General features: G+C 42.7%; 1 protein-coding gene across 8 annotated transcripts in view; it reads right to left on the bottom strand.

Moving 5' to 3' along the window:
• Positions 1-16,756, bottom strand: part of LOC117523659 (collagen alpha-1(XIII) chain-like) — a 155,555-nt gene that overhangs the window by 59,691 nt on the left and 79,108 nt on the right. For all 8 annotated transcript variants that reach the window (XR_004564570.1, XM_034185233.1, XM_034185234.1 and 5 more), the window contains 7 exons: positions 15,478-15,504; positions 15,344-15,379; positions 15,158-15,214; positions 15,046-15,069; positions 14,897-14,950; positions 11,033-11,077; positions 10,728-10,862 (listed from right to left, as the gene is read on the bottom strand). Coding sequence is in view for 7 of the 8 variants with exons in the window: in XM_034185233.1 (XP_034041124.1) it covers positions 10,728-10,862; positions 11,033-11,077; positions 14,897-14,950; positions 15,046-15,069; positions 15,158-15,214; positions 15,344-15,379; positions 15,478-15,504 (378 nt within the window). In the remaining variant the exon portion in view is untranslated. The remainder of the gene's footprint in view (positions 1-10,727; positions 10,863-11,032; positions 11,078-14,896; positions 14,951-15,045; positions 15,070-15,157; positions 15,215-15,343; positions 15,380-15,477; positions 15,505-16,756) is intronic.

Here is a 16,756-nt window from a genome sequence, read left to right as displayed (position 1 = left end):
GAAGCGATTTTGAGCGTTTTGCGCGTTTGTGGCGCGATATTGTGTCGCGTCACGTCGTGTTGCCCTCCTCCCCAAGGTCAAAAATCTGAACTTTTTCATCTCGTTGCGCCGCGAAGACCAATCAGGGACTGAATATGTAGTGACGTGGAGATGTCTCGAGTTTGACTGAAGATGTGAACATGTCCTGTATCTGGTAGCAGCCTGTGAGCAGGACTTATGTCTCTTTTGTCCTTTATTTCACAATCATGACAGAGTTTTTGGAGCGAACAGCAGCGGGGAGCGGAGTTACTTTTTCTTTTACATGCGCGCGCGAATCGTCCTGGAGATTATTTTACTTATTAACTACACAGCTGTATAATAAAGCAAATGGTGACTGGTTTCTAAAGACAATTATGACAGTTTTTGGAGCGAGCAGCAGCCCTACTTGCAGCAGCGGGAGCGGAGCTTTTTCCTTTTCTTTTACATGCACGCGCGCGCACGCGAATCTCCTGGAGATTATTTTACTTATTAACTACACAGCTGTATAATAAAGCAAATGGTGACTGGTTTCTAAACACAATTATGACAGAGTTTTTGGGGGGAAGAGCCAGCTGCAGCAAGCAGCGGAGTTTCTTTCTTTTTTTTTTTTTTTTTATTTACATGTGCGCGCGCGAACGGGACAGTTGATCCTCAAACTGGGTCCCGCAGAGGTGGAAGGACCGCTGAAAGCGGCCATCACCCAGACACAGCTCCTGGAGCAAATAATGATACTCTCTGTATTGGGAGCTGTCCACACCAACTTGCTCCGTGTGATCAAGGTCCGTTAGCTTGACTGACAACCAGAGCCAGCGAGCGGAATGGAAGCTCCTCCTATTTGATGACGCACCGGGGCAAATTTTCACAGCGAAAGTACACCCAAGCAGAGCGACACACCGGGCGAAGCAGGCGTGTCCGTCGCCTGGCGACCCACACGAATTTGTAGCGTCAGATCGCGTCCGGTGTGAACGCAGCTTAAGGCTTCCAATGGAGGTGTTTTTCTGTGGCGCCGTGCGATGAGCAGCTGCATCCCGATGCGCGAATCCGTCCGCACGTCTTTCATTAAAACTGCTGATCCCGACCTCTTCTGAAACTTCTCTGTTCTCTCACGACGTCCTGGGTCAACAGAAGCTTAAATTTGGAAGTTTTCAGCTCAAAACAGGCTGACGATGGCGGCTCGGGGCGCGGCGCGCCATCCGGCTCCGTGGGCAGTCCTTAAAGCGACAGTAACACTCCATAATCTCTCATCAGCCCTTAAAATTTTCACTGAAAACCGTTTGAATTTCTCGAATGGTGTCCACTCGGATCTGCCTCACAGTTTCTGAAAAAATTTTGATAAAGCAAAGCGCCAGTCTCTCAACAAGTTGTCAGACAAAGGAATTCCGACGGGAGGGGTGGACCAGTGCTCACTCAAAGCCTGCCCACAGGCGAATGACGCAACCGACAGGCATGAAAAAACTCACGCATGCGCACGAGGGTTCAAGCTTGGCTGATGTAATCGCACGTGATTCAAATCCATATAGTTTTTTAAAAAAATAAAAAGGTCCGTTTCTTTTCTCACAGACCTCGTATAAAACCAACTAACAATGAACATAAATAAATAAATACAGAAATAAATAAGTGTTCCCTGTGAACACCTAGTGACTCTTACACCCCCACTTCATCCCTGTTTTATTTAAGTTTAATGACAATTTGTTTTGGTCAAACCATATTTTCAATTTGTTAATTTCTTCAGTGATTTCCTCCGGAACTATCTGCCAAGGTAGAAAACTGCTGCATCCTAGTAAGAGCAGAATACTACTGGAATGAATTTGAATAAGGAAAGTTGGGTTTTTTTCTCACCAAAATGGATGCTGCACTCACTGCAGTTTATTGTCTGGAATAGTCCCAGATTGCATTTCAGAGCTTCTAGAATTCAAACATTTTAATGCAGGTGGTGTTGGGGGGTAATTTTGGGTTACAGCTTTTTTTGTTTTTCACCACTTTCATCCCTGAATATGTCAACCGTGAGTCACTTTTGCGTGGATTAAAGTCACTAACTGGGACGCCTGTCTTGTTGTGAGAAAGAAATGAGAATCGTCCTCCGTTCTGTTCACACAGCTCCAAACGCTGCGCGGCTTTCTGCCAAGTCAAGTTAGAAAGACAGTGTCCAGTCGGAATTAATAAATTCAAAGCGAAACGCCATTGAAATCAAATGACACCTCTTTCCAAATGTTGTAATACAAATAAACTGCAAAATGTTTTTTTCCTTCCAAAATGAGACGTCCTGTGTTGACATGCAGTAGCTGGCTGAGCTCAGCTCAGAGGTATGGAGAGACATTCATGCCAAAATGCCTCAAAGGAAATGCTTTTAACAAAAACTGTTGTGTTGGGGGGGGGGGGGTTTGGCTGGACAAGGTTGGGTTGTTTTGTGTTTATTTTCCTTCCCAGGTGATTTGGGGCTGTTCTCTGAGGAAAATGTGCTCCAGAAGAGTCTCTCTCCTCTGTTACGATTTATTGGCTGCACCTGTTGCATTCTCGTGCGGCTCTCTATCAGGACAATCCACGACACCTGTGATGTTCACGTGCAGATCTGAGGACTTCCAGCTGGTACCAATGTAGTGATGAAGAACTACATTTAAACCAGCAGTGAGTTGGATAAGATTGCCGGAGAATACGACCTTGTGACGACCATGTGGGGACGCTGAGGGCCGTTTCAGAGTCTGACATCGCGCCTGTGAAGGAGGACGAGGGTGAGAGGCAAACGTTGTCAGCACACGACAGAGGTGAATATTCTGAAAAGTTTATCCGTGAATGTAAATTGGCGTTTATACGCAGCTATAAGAAATTATTGGTGGAAATTGTTTGGCGTGCTCCTCACGGCAGTGGCGTGCGGATTAATGATCCTCCACTAGCTGTGAGCAGCCTCTTTGAACTAAGTTTGAAACCAGACCTAAACGTGTAGCTGATAAGTTTGCCTCTAAACAATATTTCGTAGTAATAAGTGTTGAATAATCTCATCTCTGTTCCTCCTTCGCAGAGTACAGTCTGGGAAAGTCACCTGGGGGGGGGGGGGGGGGGGGGGGTGTTGGCGGAACTCCTGAGTCCTGAACGTTCAGACTCCGACTGTTGAGACGCTGAGAGAGCGCGCCGCCTTTTCACCTCACCAGAACTCTATTTAGTATTTCATGTACAGCACAAAGGGAGAAAATAAATGTGTTTTCTTTTTGGAACTGCTTCTGATTATTTCATGCTGGGTTCAGTCAGATACTGGACCGCTCCTCAATCCGCGTCTTATCCATAACAAAAACTACAGATTTTATTTTTATTTATGTCGAGAGATCAAGGATCCAGTGACCAATTTCATATTTATTTACTTTAAGACTCAATAAAATGTTGCTGACATAGAAAACCTGTAAAGCCTACTTTTAGTACACAGAAAATTCACAAGAGGTATCAATAAGGGAATCGATAAGGAACTGGATCGATAAGCAGAATCGATAATGGCATCGATACTGATAAAATCGTATCAATACCCATCCCTAGTCGGCACGAGTCAACACTTGACCACAGTTCAGTTGGGCATTGGAAACAATACCAGAGTGTCAAAACAGCAGCTACTGTTGACAAAGCAGTATACCAGGACTCAAAGACCAACCTGAGCACAGCTTGGATTGACTGCAAGGAAGCACATGGCTCAATGCCTCATACATGGATATGGAGTGCTTGGCATGATACAAGGCTAACAGTGCACTGATTACTTTAAATGGACTGCATTTATATAGCACTTTTCCAGCTGCATCAGGCGCTCAAAGCACTTTACACACTAATGCCTCACATTCACCCCGATGTGAGGGTGCTGCCATACAAGGTACTCACTACACACCGGGAGCAAGTTGGGGATTAAAGACCTTGCTCAAGGGCCCTTAGTGATTTTCCGGTCAAGCTGAGATTTGGATCCTCTGGTCTCAAACCCCACGCTTAACCACTAGACTATGACCGCCCCTAAAGCTTCATCAGAAACTCAGTGGGACTGTGGAAGACATCACTGGAGGCCAACTCCAAGGCAATTGCACAAGTCATCAAGTGCAGAATATACCAAGGTCATACACCAGGGGTGTCCAAAGTATTCCAGGAAGGGCCAAGAGGGTGCAGGTTTTCTTTGCAGCCTCTGACTCCACCAGGTGATTTCACTGATTAACTATCATTTTGAGCAGATGGGATGAGTCCATCAGTGAAATTTTTATTTTTTATTTTATTTAATATTTATTTCATTCATTTAAAAGAAAAAAACAGAATAGCAGAAATAACAAAACTTTACAAACCATTGAATGAAAAGGAGCAGATTGGAAGAACAAGTCTTATATTTTCTGCCCCTTTTTTACAATACAATCTTACAATATCAAGCATCAATCACCTGCTTGAGTCAACAACATGCTGGATGTCTGACAATCTGGATGGAAATCAACCCAGATTGGAATCAAAGGAAGCTCCAAAGAAGATAAATGGTAAATAAATGGACTGCATTTATATAGCACTTTTCCATCTGCATCAGATGCTCAAAGTGCATTACAAATAATGCCTCACAATCACTCTAATGTATAGGTGCTGCCATACAAGGCGCTCACTACACACCAGGAGCAACTAGGGGATTAAGGACCTTGCCCAAGGGCCCTTAGTGATTTTCCTTAGTGATTTGAACTGAGGATCCTCTGGTCTCAAGTTCACTGCTTTAACCACTAGACCATCACCTCCCCTACTATTCCTAGAGGCCTTAGGCAAGGCACTGGTGACACCACACAACCATAGAAGACAACATGTGCTCAGGACACCAGCTTATTTAGCCACAGTGAGGACAATGGCAGAGACTCCAGCTGTCCTACCTGCAAGCCTCACTCAACCACAAACTCAAGTAGCTTCTGCTACAGTTTTGTGTGTGTGTGTGTGTGTGTGTGTGTGTGTGTGTGTGTGTGTGTGTGTGTGTGTGTGTGTGTGTGTGTGTGTAACTGACTGTGATTTTTAGACAAACTTTGCATCCTGGTGGTGTACAGATACCATGGAAATATAAATAAAGGCAATATTTCCCTATTTCTAATGTTGTGGTCACTCTAGGGAAAGTCACAATATTTTGAGTGGAACAAAGTACATTTAGGGGTTGTCTCTGCTGTTACACAACACAGTGGCAGGTCATTTTTAACCCAAAGATAACAGGAGGGTTAGGTTGTGCAACAGTAGGGGGTTGTTGTTCATGCATTTTTCATTTCAAAATTCTTCACACATTGTCTGTTTGGGACAGATCAGAATCGCAGGCTTGCCAGTCCAGTATATCTTTCCTCTTCTCCAGCAGCCATGCCTTTGTAATTAATGCATCCAGAAAGTATTCAAAGCACTGCACATTTTCCACATTTTTATTCTAATGCTGCAATTACACATAACAACGACAAGTCACGAATGTCACAAAGTATACATTCTTGGCCACTGATCACGAATGTGATGATTTGGGGCAGAGGTGTCAGGTGTCCTCAGGAACTGTTGCAACCTGTTAGCACACGTTACGATTAATGGCACATATCACTGGTGAATTATCACAAACCATTACACATGGTCAATAATAATGTTGCGCGCTATTGGATGTAACAGCGTCACTGTCCTTCTTTGGCATACTGCAGCAATGACACTGAACATGGTGTAACAGGGTTTAATTGTGCACACCTGAGAGAAGTGATTCGTAGTAAGGCACAGTGAAATGTGACACCGTGTTACAATTCGTTTCAAAACTTGACAGTATCCACAGTGTGGGCTCCAAGAACCATCACAGGAACCACTATGAATGCTGACACGCTCTATTAAGCATCATCATTCATCAAGACGTATCCACACGCTCACCCTCCATGACATGAGGCGAAATGAGGGTGGTGCGTGACATTTGTGGAAGTTTTTTTGACAGAATTTTTTATTTTTGCTCCTCAATGGCTCAGTCTTTCATGGATAATGCTTTTATCTCAAATCATGATTTCAACCTCCTGTTTGAAATAAAATCATCACTTTTTTACCTCATTATTATGGACTGCATTTATGTAGCACTTTTCCATCTGAATCAGAAGCACTTTACAGTGATGCCTCACATGAACACACACACCGATGTCAGGGCCCTGCCATGCAAAAGGTGCTGAGTAAACGGCAGGAGCAACTGTGGGATTATGACCTAGTCCAAGGGCCCTTAGTAATATTCCGGTCTAGCGGGGTTTGAACTGAAGATCCTCTGGTCTCAATTCAATTCAATTTATTTAATTTTATATAGTGCCAAATCACAACAAACCTGCCTCAAGGCACTTAACATGAGTATCTTTCAAATCTGTTGCATTAACTCCCATTCTCAAGAAACCTGGTTCAGACCCCAATAACTTAACCAACCTTCGTCCCATTTCCAACTTGCCATTCATGTCAAAATCTTGTAAAAAAAAAGTTGCATCTCAAGTCCACTTGCATCTCTCCAATAATAATCTATACGAACAGTTCCAGTCTGGTTTCTGTCCCCACCACAGCATAGAAACAGGTCTAACCTAAATAATCAACGATCTTCTGGTGGCAGCAGACTCTGGACTCTTATCCATCCTCATTCTCCTCAACCTGATTGCAGCTTCTGACACCATTGCATCCTCCTTCATAGACTGGCATCTATTGATTTATCATGCACACTGGACTGGTTTTCGCCCGGCCGCACTCAGTTCATTCAGTTAAAAACATTCACATCCCAACCATCTCCCCTCTCTTCCAGTGTTCCCCAAGGCTCTGTCCTCTGTCCCATTCTTTTCATTATCTATCGTCTCCCCCTCTGTCATATATTCCGTAAAAACACAACATTCAATTTCACTGTTATGTGGACGACACACAGCTCTACCTTTCCACCAAGCACACAGGTGACAGTGGTAAGGAAAAACTCCCTCAGACGATATTGAGGAAGAACCGTCAACGGGTGACCCACTGCTTAGGACATTTTGCAATTGTTGAAATGACCACACAAACATTTAAACCACAGGCAGGGAGTCATCCAGCACCCTGGGGTGCAGGGCTGGCATACAACCAACATGCCGTCAGTGGGCCTGCCACTGTGGCAATTTATCCCAAAATGCAGACTGCAGTGTGCTGTTTCAGTCTCAAGCATGGCATCCCTGGTCAGTCCAGTGCCCTGTGTACTGTAGCTATCTGTCTTTTGAGGTGTTGATGGTACCTCGGCCATAGAGAAAATGAGCAGCACAGGAAAATCTACACCTAAAGTACAGTTCATCAGAGGTAAATCAAATGGAAAGCAGAGGGAATCCAAAGGTGATTGCTGGCCGCTAGCCCTAAGCTTCACAAACAAACCCCAGATTTAGATGAAGTGAGGCCGAGACCTGTTCCGTTGCTAATAAAATGAATTTAAAGGAACAACAAGCATGGTACAATGCTACTAAACATACGTGAGGGAGAACACTTGTATCTTAAGTCTTGACTTGAATGTCTCTACAGAGTCTGACCGTTTCACTGCCGTAGGGAGGTCATTCCACAAAATAGGGACACGATGAGAGAAGGTTCTATGCCCGCCAGACTGTTTATTCACCCTACAGAGACAAGATAGTCCTGCACCTTGAGAATGCAGAACCTGGGCAAGTACATAAGGTTTAATTAGATCAGTTAAGTAGGGAGGTGCCAGTCCGTGAATAATTTTATAGGTTAAAAACAGGGACCTTAAAATCTGACCTTGCAGAGACAGGAAGCCAGTGAAGAGATGCCAGAATGGGTGTAATGTGGTCAAACTTCCTGCTTCCTGTCAGGATTCTGACAGCAACATTTTGAACCAACTGGAGACCCATAATGCTGGACTGCTTTCAACCAGAAAATAGATCATTGCAATAGTCCAATCTAGAAGAGATAAATGCATGGATCAGGGTCTCCACATCAGCCAAAAACAGGATGGGATGAATCTTCGCGATGTTTCACAGGTGGAAGAAAGCAGCCCTCATAATATCGCCAATGTGAGGATCAAAGGACAGTGTGGGATCAAAAATCACCCCGAGGTTTCTGACTGTCAGTGTGATGTATGATACATGAGCCTAGGTTAAGCATTAGCTGGTCAAACTGATGCCGATGTCTCTGTGGACCAAGAATCATCATTTCACTCTTGTCCAAGTCTAAGACTAAGAAATTGCTGGACATCTAGCTTTTCACTGACGCAAGGCAATCTTCTAAGGACTTTATGGGGAGCTGATGGTCTAGTGGTTAAGCGTTGGGCTTGTGACCAGCGGATCCTTGGTTCTAATCCCAGCCTGACTGGAAAATCACTAAGGGCCCGTGGGCAAGGTCCTTAATCCCCTAGTTGCTCCCGGTGTGTAGTGAGCGCCTTGTATGGCAGCACCCTGACATCAGGGTAAATGTGAGGCATTACTGTAAAGCTCTTTGAGCATCTGATGCAGATGGAAAAGTGCTATATAAATGCAGTCCATTTACCATTTTTACCATTTATGTGTACGAGATTACCAGCAGTTATCAGCATGTACAACTGAGTTTCTTTGGCATAGCAATGAAAAGTGCTATTCAAAAGGAGAAAAGCTGGGGGCCTAAAACGGACCCCTGTGGAACCCCATATAAGACACAATGAGAGTGACTGGTGAGGTATAATGGCAAGGATATTCCCAGTAATCCAAAAATGATTGTTCAACCTATCAAGTACAATACACCATATCAAATGCAGCACTAAGATCTAACAGCACCAGAACCATAGTGGTATCTGAATCCATTGCAAGCAGAAGATCACTCACCACTTTTGTGAGAGCTGTCTCTGTGGAATGATATTTTCTAAAAGCAGACTGCAGTGGCTCAAAGAGATTATTCTCAGTAAGGTGGTCCACAAGTTGCAGTGAAACCACTTTTTTCCAGAAGTTTAGAGCAAAATGGTACAGGTTTGATATCGGCCTATAATTGTTCAATACACGAGGGTCAACATTAGATTTCTTTAGTAATGGATTAACCACTGTAGATTTGAAACGTTTATAGGAACAGATCCCGAGGTTAATCACAGATTAACAATTTCCAACACAATAGGCCCAAGAGTGGGCCACAGGTCTTTAAACAATTTTGTTGGTATAGGGTTGAATAAACAGGTTGTAGTTTTAGCAGATGTTACAAGCTTCGTCAGCACGCCTAGTGAAATAATATCAAGTTCGGCAATCTAGGTAATATATCAGTGATGGCACCCACCTCAATAACAGGGTGCAGTGGCCCAACTAAGGCAAGCTGGGATATAGTGATCCTAATGTTATCTATTTCTTCTCGAAGTAATCTAAGAAATCTTAGGCTGTAAAAGGAGAGCGGTTGTCCATAAATGAGTGTAACTTTGAGTTATGTTTGTTTTTGTTAATCAAATCAGAGGAATAGGCCCACTTTGTAGCCAGTAGTGCATGCTTGTAGTCTAGATTAACATCGCACCAGGCAAGGTGGAATACTTCCAATTTGAACTACAGCATTTTTGTGGTAACCCTCTTGACCAGGGGTGGGCAACTTGCTCCAGAAAGGGCCAAGAAGGTGCAGGTTTTCTTTGCAGCCACTGACTCCATCAGGTGATTTCACTGATTAATATCACTTTCTGGAACAAGTTGCCCACCCCTGCTCTACACTTATGCTTAAGGCCACATAAGTAAATCACTGAACCAAGGCCGGTGTGTTTTAGGGCTGCGTGATTTTAAAGTAGGTGGAGGGATCATGCTGAGTGTGGTTGTGAGTGCTGAGTTTAACCTGTCCACAAGACAGACCACTGAATGATCATTTTCCAAAAGTAACACTAAGATATCAGGCAGTCTAGCTTCAAGTTCAGTTGTAGTTGAGGAGTTGATGTACTGCGGCAATGACAAATAAGATTTGCATTCCAGTAAACAAGAAAACGAGAATTTAAACTTAATACATTGAGTGATCTGAAACCTGACACAAGAGGCATGATGTCAATATCTATGATGGTGATACTGCGAAGCAGCACCAAATTTAGGGTATTTCCACTAATTTGTGGAAGCCCACTGCTTAACCACGAGACCACCACTAAGCCAACATTACCTCCGTCTCAGCTGTTTTGTTATCTGTTACAGGCATGAAATGCAGGAAGGGATATACACTCTATTAACAAATTAAATGAAGTTGACAGTTGAAGCTGAATATCTTGGGTTCATACAGCCTGCAATGAAATTGAAAAAGTCAGTCCTACATAGTCCCAGGGACCTGATTCTATGATTCCCCCTGGATGAGATGACAGTCCAATGCAAGTTTCTTCCCCAGACAAGGCCGGTACTCAGTCTCAGTACAGCTGGGTGTACTGAGACAAAGCAAAGTACTTTTGGGATTCAAACCCAGGCCAACTCCTAATCTACTGAGGTACCTGCTCGACCTGTTCTACCACGTTGACCGCCATGCCTGCCCACCTTCTCTACAGGTAAGAGCAAAACAGGTAATGGAACCACAGTGTATTTTTTCTTTTTTGTTTGCTTATTTTTTTTTGCATTTCCATACTGTCCCAACATTATTATGACTTGGGTTGTGCAAGTTCAGCTGTGCGTGTTCCTTCCAGGCATATTCCAAGCTTGTGAGTCTCTATTAGGTAAAAAGAGGGCAGAAACATGGAAGCTGTCCCTTCTCATAATTACATATCTAGATTTGGCCTTTGGTCATGGAAACCCAGGCAGTGGTGTGTGGTTAGTACTGTGACTCACAGGTGATCCAGATGATCCCATCTCCCCCTTTTCTCCCTTGGCTCCTGGGAAGCCCATGACACCATCATCCCCTCTGTGACCTTCAGGACCAGCTGGGCCCGGTGGACCAGATTCTCCAGGCTTCCCTCTGGGTCCCTGAAACGTGTCATGTATGTACATGCTTTTCAAGCCAGACAACCAGAATGAGGTGTATATTTCTCCATCAGATCCTGCTTTTGCGAGATGTGGGTGAAAACACTGAATTTGATTAAATTGTAAGTACATGTATACTGCATATAATCCAAGAGTCTTAAAACAATACTGACCTTCTCTCCATCCAATCCTGGAGGACCTGGTAATCCAACTTCACCCTGTGGACACAAAACATCACACAATTTGGTCATATTCTATATCCACTTGCTCCAATAAAGGGTTACGGGAGAACTGGAGCTTGTCTCAGCAGTCACTGGGTGAGAGGTGGCACACACCCTGAACACATCGCCACTCTATCACAGGGCTACATAAAGAAAGAGAAACACATTCATGCCTGTGGTCAGAATGGAGTCACCAACCTGCATGTCTTTTCAGATAAAGAAATGCAGGTTAGGTGCAATCTTTAGGGCCTCTTCACACATAACACAATTGAAGCCGACTAGCACATGAAGGAGGAATTACATGCCATTCGTAAAAAATCGGAGCTGCCTCCAATGCCTCATACACCTATCGCTACAATTCTTCGCGCATACCAGCGGCAAAACACAGAGAGTGCCCTGTGAGAGCCCACTTGAACCCTCTCGCGGCAGGTGTCGGCCAAATTCCAGGTGACACACACAAACGGGCAACACCACTTGCCCATTTGTGCAGTCAGCAAGAACACAGTGAGCAGACTATCACTTTTGAGCTGGATGTGAAATTTGTGAAAGTGCTCCCCCGAAACACATGTGGTGTACATGTGAGCACTTGGATAAAATGCTGATATGTATGTACAGACATGATCATATGGGGGCTGGACAGCCACGTCTGAGCACACACAGCACAGCAAGGTGCCTGTCAGCTGATCACAGCACACTGACAGCTGGAAGTGACAGGTTTGTGCACACGACGTGTAACATTAAAAACACAGAGACCACCGCCAGGACAGGTAGATAAAAAATTCCGACAATACCTACATATGCAATTAACTAAAATGAACGACCACATAACACAGAAACAGAGTGACATGTTGGTCTGGGCCCTGAATGGACAGGGGAGCGTGGCCGCTGACAGCAGCTGCGGTTTAAAATCTCTGCTCCTTGATGGCCCAGCTGGGGAACACGTACCGTGTTTTAAAGGACATGAACTTACAACTTTCCTCTGTGAGGCGTGTGTCTCTGCCTGCTGTCCTCATGTAGAAATACATAAACCAGTCTTTGTGCCAGGCTGCAGCGGCTGCCCACAGTGCACCTCGGCAGGCTGTGGCCCGGCCTGACATGCATGTCCATTCATCATCTAATTTCTCTTTTCTTATAACATACATTTATCTCCTTTTTGATTTTAAGTATTTCATGGTCCTGTTATAAGACAGCGATTGCAGCGCAGTGGTAAAGGTTCTGTCTGTTAATCAGAGCTTTTGTAAATTGCAGGTTCAAATCCTGTGAGAGGGATTTAATTTTTATTTAACTGCAGGGTTCTGTATTAGGTCCTCTTTTATTTATTATTTATATCAACCCAGTGATTTTCACTAATTAAACACCAATATCTAATCTATCAATGTCCAGTGATTGTATTAATTATTTATATACCTGGCTGGACATAAGACATAATGAGAGTGCACTGCTTCATTCATGTCATTTCATGACTGTATGTCTGTGACCATGGGTCATCTAAAAGAGGAACAGACGGTTCACACTTTTATTGTTCGCTCGATAAAAGGGATTCAATAAAATGCTGTGTTTTTAATGGTGTGTGGTTTTTTTTTTTTTTCGTCCACAGCAGAGGTGCAATGTGGCACAACACGTTCCAGCTGGTTTTTATTTATTTAGGGATTCAATAAAATGTGGTGTTTTTATGGTGTGTGTTTTTTTTTCTCCACAGCAGAAGCATGATGTGGCGCAACACGTTCCAGCTGGTTTTTATTTATGTTTTTTCCACAACAGAGATGCGATGTGGCGCAAAACGTTGCAGTTACTCACCCTTGTTCATACACGCGCACGAGCATGCACGAAACAGTTGCCAGTGTGTCGTGCACGCATGTGCGTCCTTCATGACAGCAGGTGGACTGTTTCATGGTTCCCCATTTTGTGTTTGGTTCACGGATTTTCTTCTGGTATCTGCGTCTTTCGTGTTATGTGTGAAGGGGCCCTTAGAGGTGGCAGGAAGCCAGATTACCCAGAGGGAACCCACACAAACACAGTACAACATGCAAGCGTTACATGGGTGTATCTGACCATTTTTCTTTATGTTTCTATTAATAGATCAGTGCCCCACTGTCACAGATACTTCATTCAACCACTTCCTAAACTACAAACTATCAGCTTAAAAGTAAAAGCTCATTCATCCACCTTTTCTTGAAAATTTGTGACTGTTTTACTTTTTTCCCTTCATCTAGGAATCGTCGTATGCCGTGTGACCGGGCCATAAGGCATGCTGGGATATGTTTAACCTAATGTTGTCTATTTTCTTCTTGAAGTAATCCAACAAATCTTGTGTTGTAAAAGGAGAGTGACTTACAGGTGGTTGCCACCGTGTCAAACAATAACTTTGAGTGATGGTTGTTTTTGTTGATCAAATCAGAGTAATAGATCCGCTTTGTAGCCAGTAGTGCATGCTTATAGTCTAAGATAGCATCTTGCCACGCGAGGTGGAATACGTCAAATTTTGAACTACACCATTTCCATTCTAGATGTCTGGTCACACAAGTAATAACTGAACCAAGGTGACTGTATTTGGGGGGTAATATAGGAGGCACAATCATGTCGAGTGTAGTTTTGAGCGCTGAGTTGAAATTATCCACAAGACTGTCTACTGATTTGGCATTTTTCAGATGTGAAGCTAAAATATCAGGCAATCTAGCCTCAAGTTCAGTCTTAGTTGAGGAGTTGATGCATCGCTGCAGTGATAAATAAGGTTGTTGTTCCACTAAAAATGGCAGCAAAACTGTAAACCTAATAAGTGACTGATCAGAGACCAAGAGGCATGATGTCAATATTCGTGACAGCAATAACACGTGTGGGAACCAGATCCAGGGTATTTTCCACTGTGCGTCAAATCCTGAATGCATTGCTGGATTCCTAATACATCCACAGTTTCTATAAATGATTTGCAGAGGGGATCAGAAGGCTTATTTATATGAATGTTGAAGTCACCAAGAATCAGAATGTTATCTGCAGTATAGTGTTATCTGAGTATGGGCCACGGGTCCTATATACAGTGACAAAGTAACACCGCTCATTTTTATTCTTCTGACCTTAGCAATATGTAGCATCGTGGGCAGAGTGAAGAATCAGATGTTCAAATGAGTTATATTTGTGACCCCCAACAGCTAATAAACTAAACCTAAATTTATAAATAAGAGCAACACCCCCACCTTGCTTCACATCACAAGGGAAGTGACCAAGTGTGTACACTGGTGGGCAGGCCTCATTTAAGGTGAGGACAGCTGTAGTCAGGATTCACATAACCCAATCATATCTAAGTGATGATCCATAATTATGTCATTAATCATCAATAATTTTGAGGACAGTGATCTATGTTAATGAGACCCAGACTAAGGACCTCATTGGGGTTGACAGTTGGACTGTTTGGGTTTAGGGGTGGTTCCAGAGCAGCATATATAAGATGCCTAGAAGCATGTTTAGGTTTGAGGCATTCCATGTGGATTGTAGGTAGCAGACACAAAATATTTGATATTGCTGGAACAACCAACGGGCCATCCTCAATTTCAACGTCATCCAATGTAGTAATGGGATTACTGAAAGTATAGAAAAATCTAGATAAACAGCATTTACTAAAATAGTGTGAGAACATCATGTTAATGAAATTTAATTGAGGCTTCGTAGATTGGCATGGACTTGAATCAGCAGTAAAAATTGTGGATTCTTCATTGCCCCTTTCCCGATAATGCCATAATTTTTTATAAAAACATTTTTGATCAGTCCTGATGACACACAAACACACCAGCAAACAGAACAGGAGGTAAAAATGTATCTTACTTTGGCACCAGGTAGCCCGGGGGGCCCTGGAGGTCCAGGTAATCCTGGAGGACCCTAACAAGGTGAAGAGATGTCAGAGTTGAGATGATATTGATTTAACAAGAACAATGAAATGGACTGACTCCACGTGAAACAGAGAAAGTTCTTACCATCAGAGGTATGTTTTGGATATCCTGTGGAGCAATAAAACTTTAAACATTTAAAATGTATAAGCATTTTATACTGTTATGCCTGCAAAAATATCAAATTTGAAACACATACATTTTCATTGTTATGGATTTCTGACTTTCCAGGCTCTCCCATTGGACCTGGAAGACCCTATGAAGTAAAAAACTACTTTTTAAGAATGTTGTTATGATGATCACTGTATGTACATTGACATCTTTTAGACTAAGTGCCAGAGGTATGTACTAAATGTTCATAATAAGCTCCTAGGAGTCCTCTTACTCTGGGTCCAGCTGGGCCTTCAGGACCTGCTTCCCCCTAGAGGTTAAACATATGGCGTCCAAACAGTCAGGTCAGTGACATGGAAGTGTTCAAAAATCTTTTCATTGAGGTCATTATCTCTTCTGTCAACATACCTTGTTCCCATGGTCACCTTTATCACCCTGCAGAAGAAACATCACAGAGTGACTTGATACAGTGCAAGTAAGATAAGAACTGAAGGAGTGGCATCAATATTTAAATCCGTGTTCAAGGGGGCACAAACAAACAAACAGAAAATGATTATATATGTTAAAAATGACAAATCTGCAGACTTGCTTCCACCTTTCTGTGCTGTGGCATCAACAGTTTGATCACAGCAGGGACATTCTCAGATTTAAATCTGGAGACAGTCCTTAATGTCACTTAAAGAAAATTCTTAAAATCCAATGCTTTTGAGAAATCCAAATAGTGAGTTGACTATCACCTGTGGATGTATTTTTAATGCAGTGTTTATTCTGACAGCATAGTTAGCCACTGTCTTGACTAGCGTGCCACTTAGTTTTAGTCATAGTTTAGTTATCAAAGCAAAATCTACAGGAGAATTAGTTGAGTAAGATCTTATGACCTTTAGTTGCCTAAAACTAGACAAAAATTAAAACAATTCAGATGACCAAATTTAGTCAAGGGTATGATTAAATATGCTGTCAAAATTCACACGATTTATTCAGGGGTGGCTTATTAAAAAAAACAAAAGAAAGATGGTTTGTAATATAGTTTACACTGGTTTTCTTCCACAGGACTTCAACTGCTTCACCTCATGGAGCTGAGGTGGATAATCTCTTACATGAGCCCTTCAATAATCCCTCACATGATCCCATAATGGATCATCACTTGCAATTTGATGATTTGTTTGTTTCGTCCCTTGAGTCCCATCTAAATAGCAATGTAGCAGGTTCTAATGCACCTGTCTGCTTACTGTTAACCCCTTAACGCCTGAATTTATATAGCTGTATATAAAAAAATGTTTTGTGTGTGTTTTTGCCTTTAAGTAGATGGTAAATAATGTTGAGATTATTAATTACACTTTTGCTCAAAAAATAAATAGTAATTTTGGTATTTTGGTAATAATTTATGTTATAATGTTATAATAATAATAATGGTATGTTGCAAATTTGCGACAACAGGCATACTGGTCAATTTGGTATGTTGCATATTTGAGTCAAATATTGTAGCATATATGCGACAATAGGCGTTAAGGGGTTAAAGGGAATGACAGACTACTTGGTTGGTTTAATTCCTGTCATGCTCAAAACACACCCCAGATTATCTGAGTGAGTAATTAAACTAATTAAAAGCATTGCAGAGTTGGACAAACCCCAAGGACAATTACTCTGGGCAGTTCAGACTGCTCCTTGAGATTGTCAAGATAAGGGT

The sequence above is a fragment of the Thalassophryne amazonica genome, chromosome 13 (assembly GCF_902500255.1).
Source record: "Thalassophryne amazonica chromosome 13, fThaAma1.1, whole genome shotgun sequence".
NCBI lineage: Eukaryota > Metazoa > Chordata > Actinopteri > Batrachoidiformes > Batrachoididae > Thalassophryne > Thalassophryne amazonica.
Note: the sequence above shows the minus strand (reverse complement) of the source record. Positions and strands in the feature narration are given on the sequence as shown.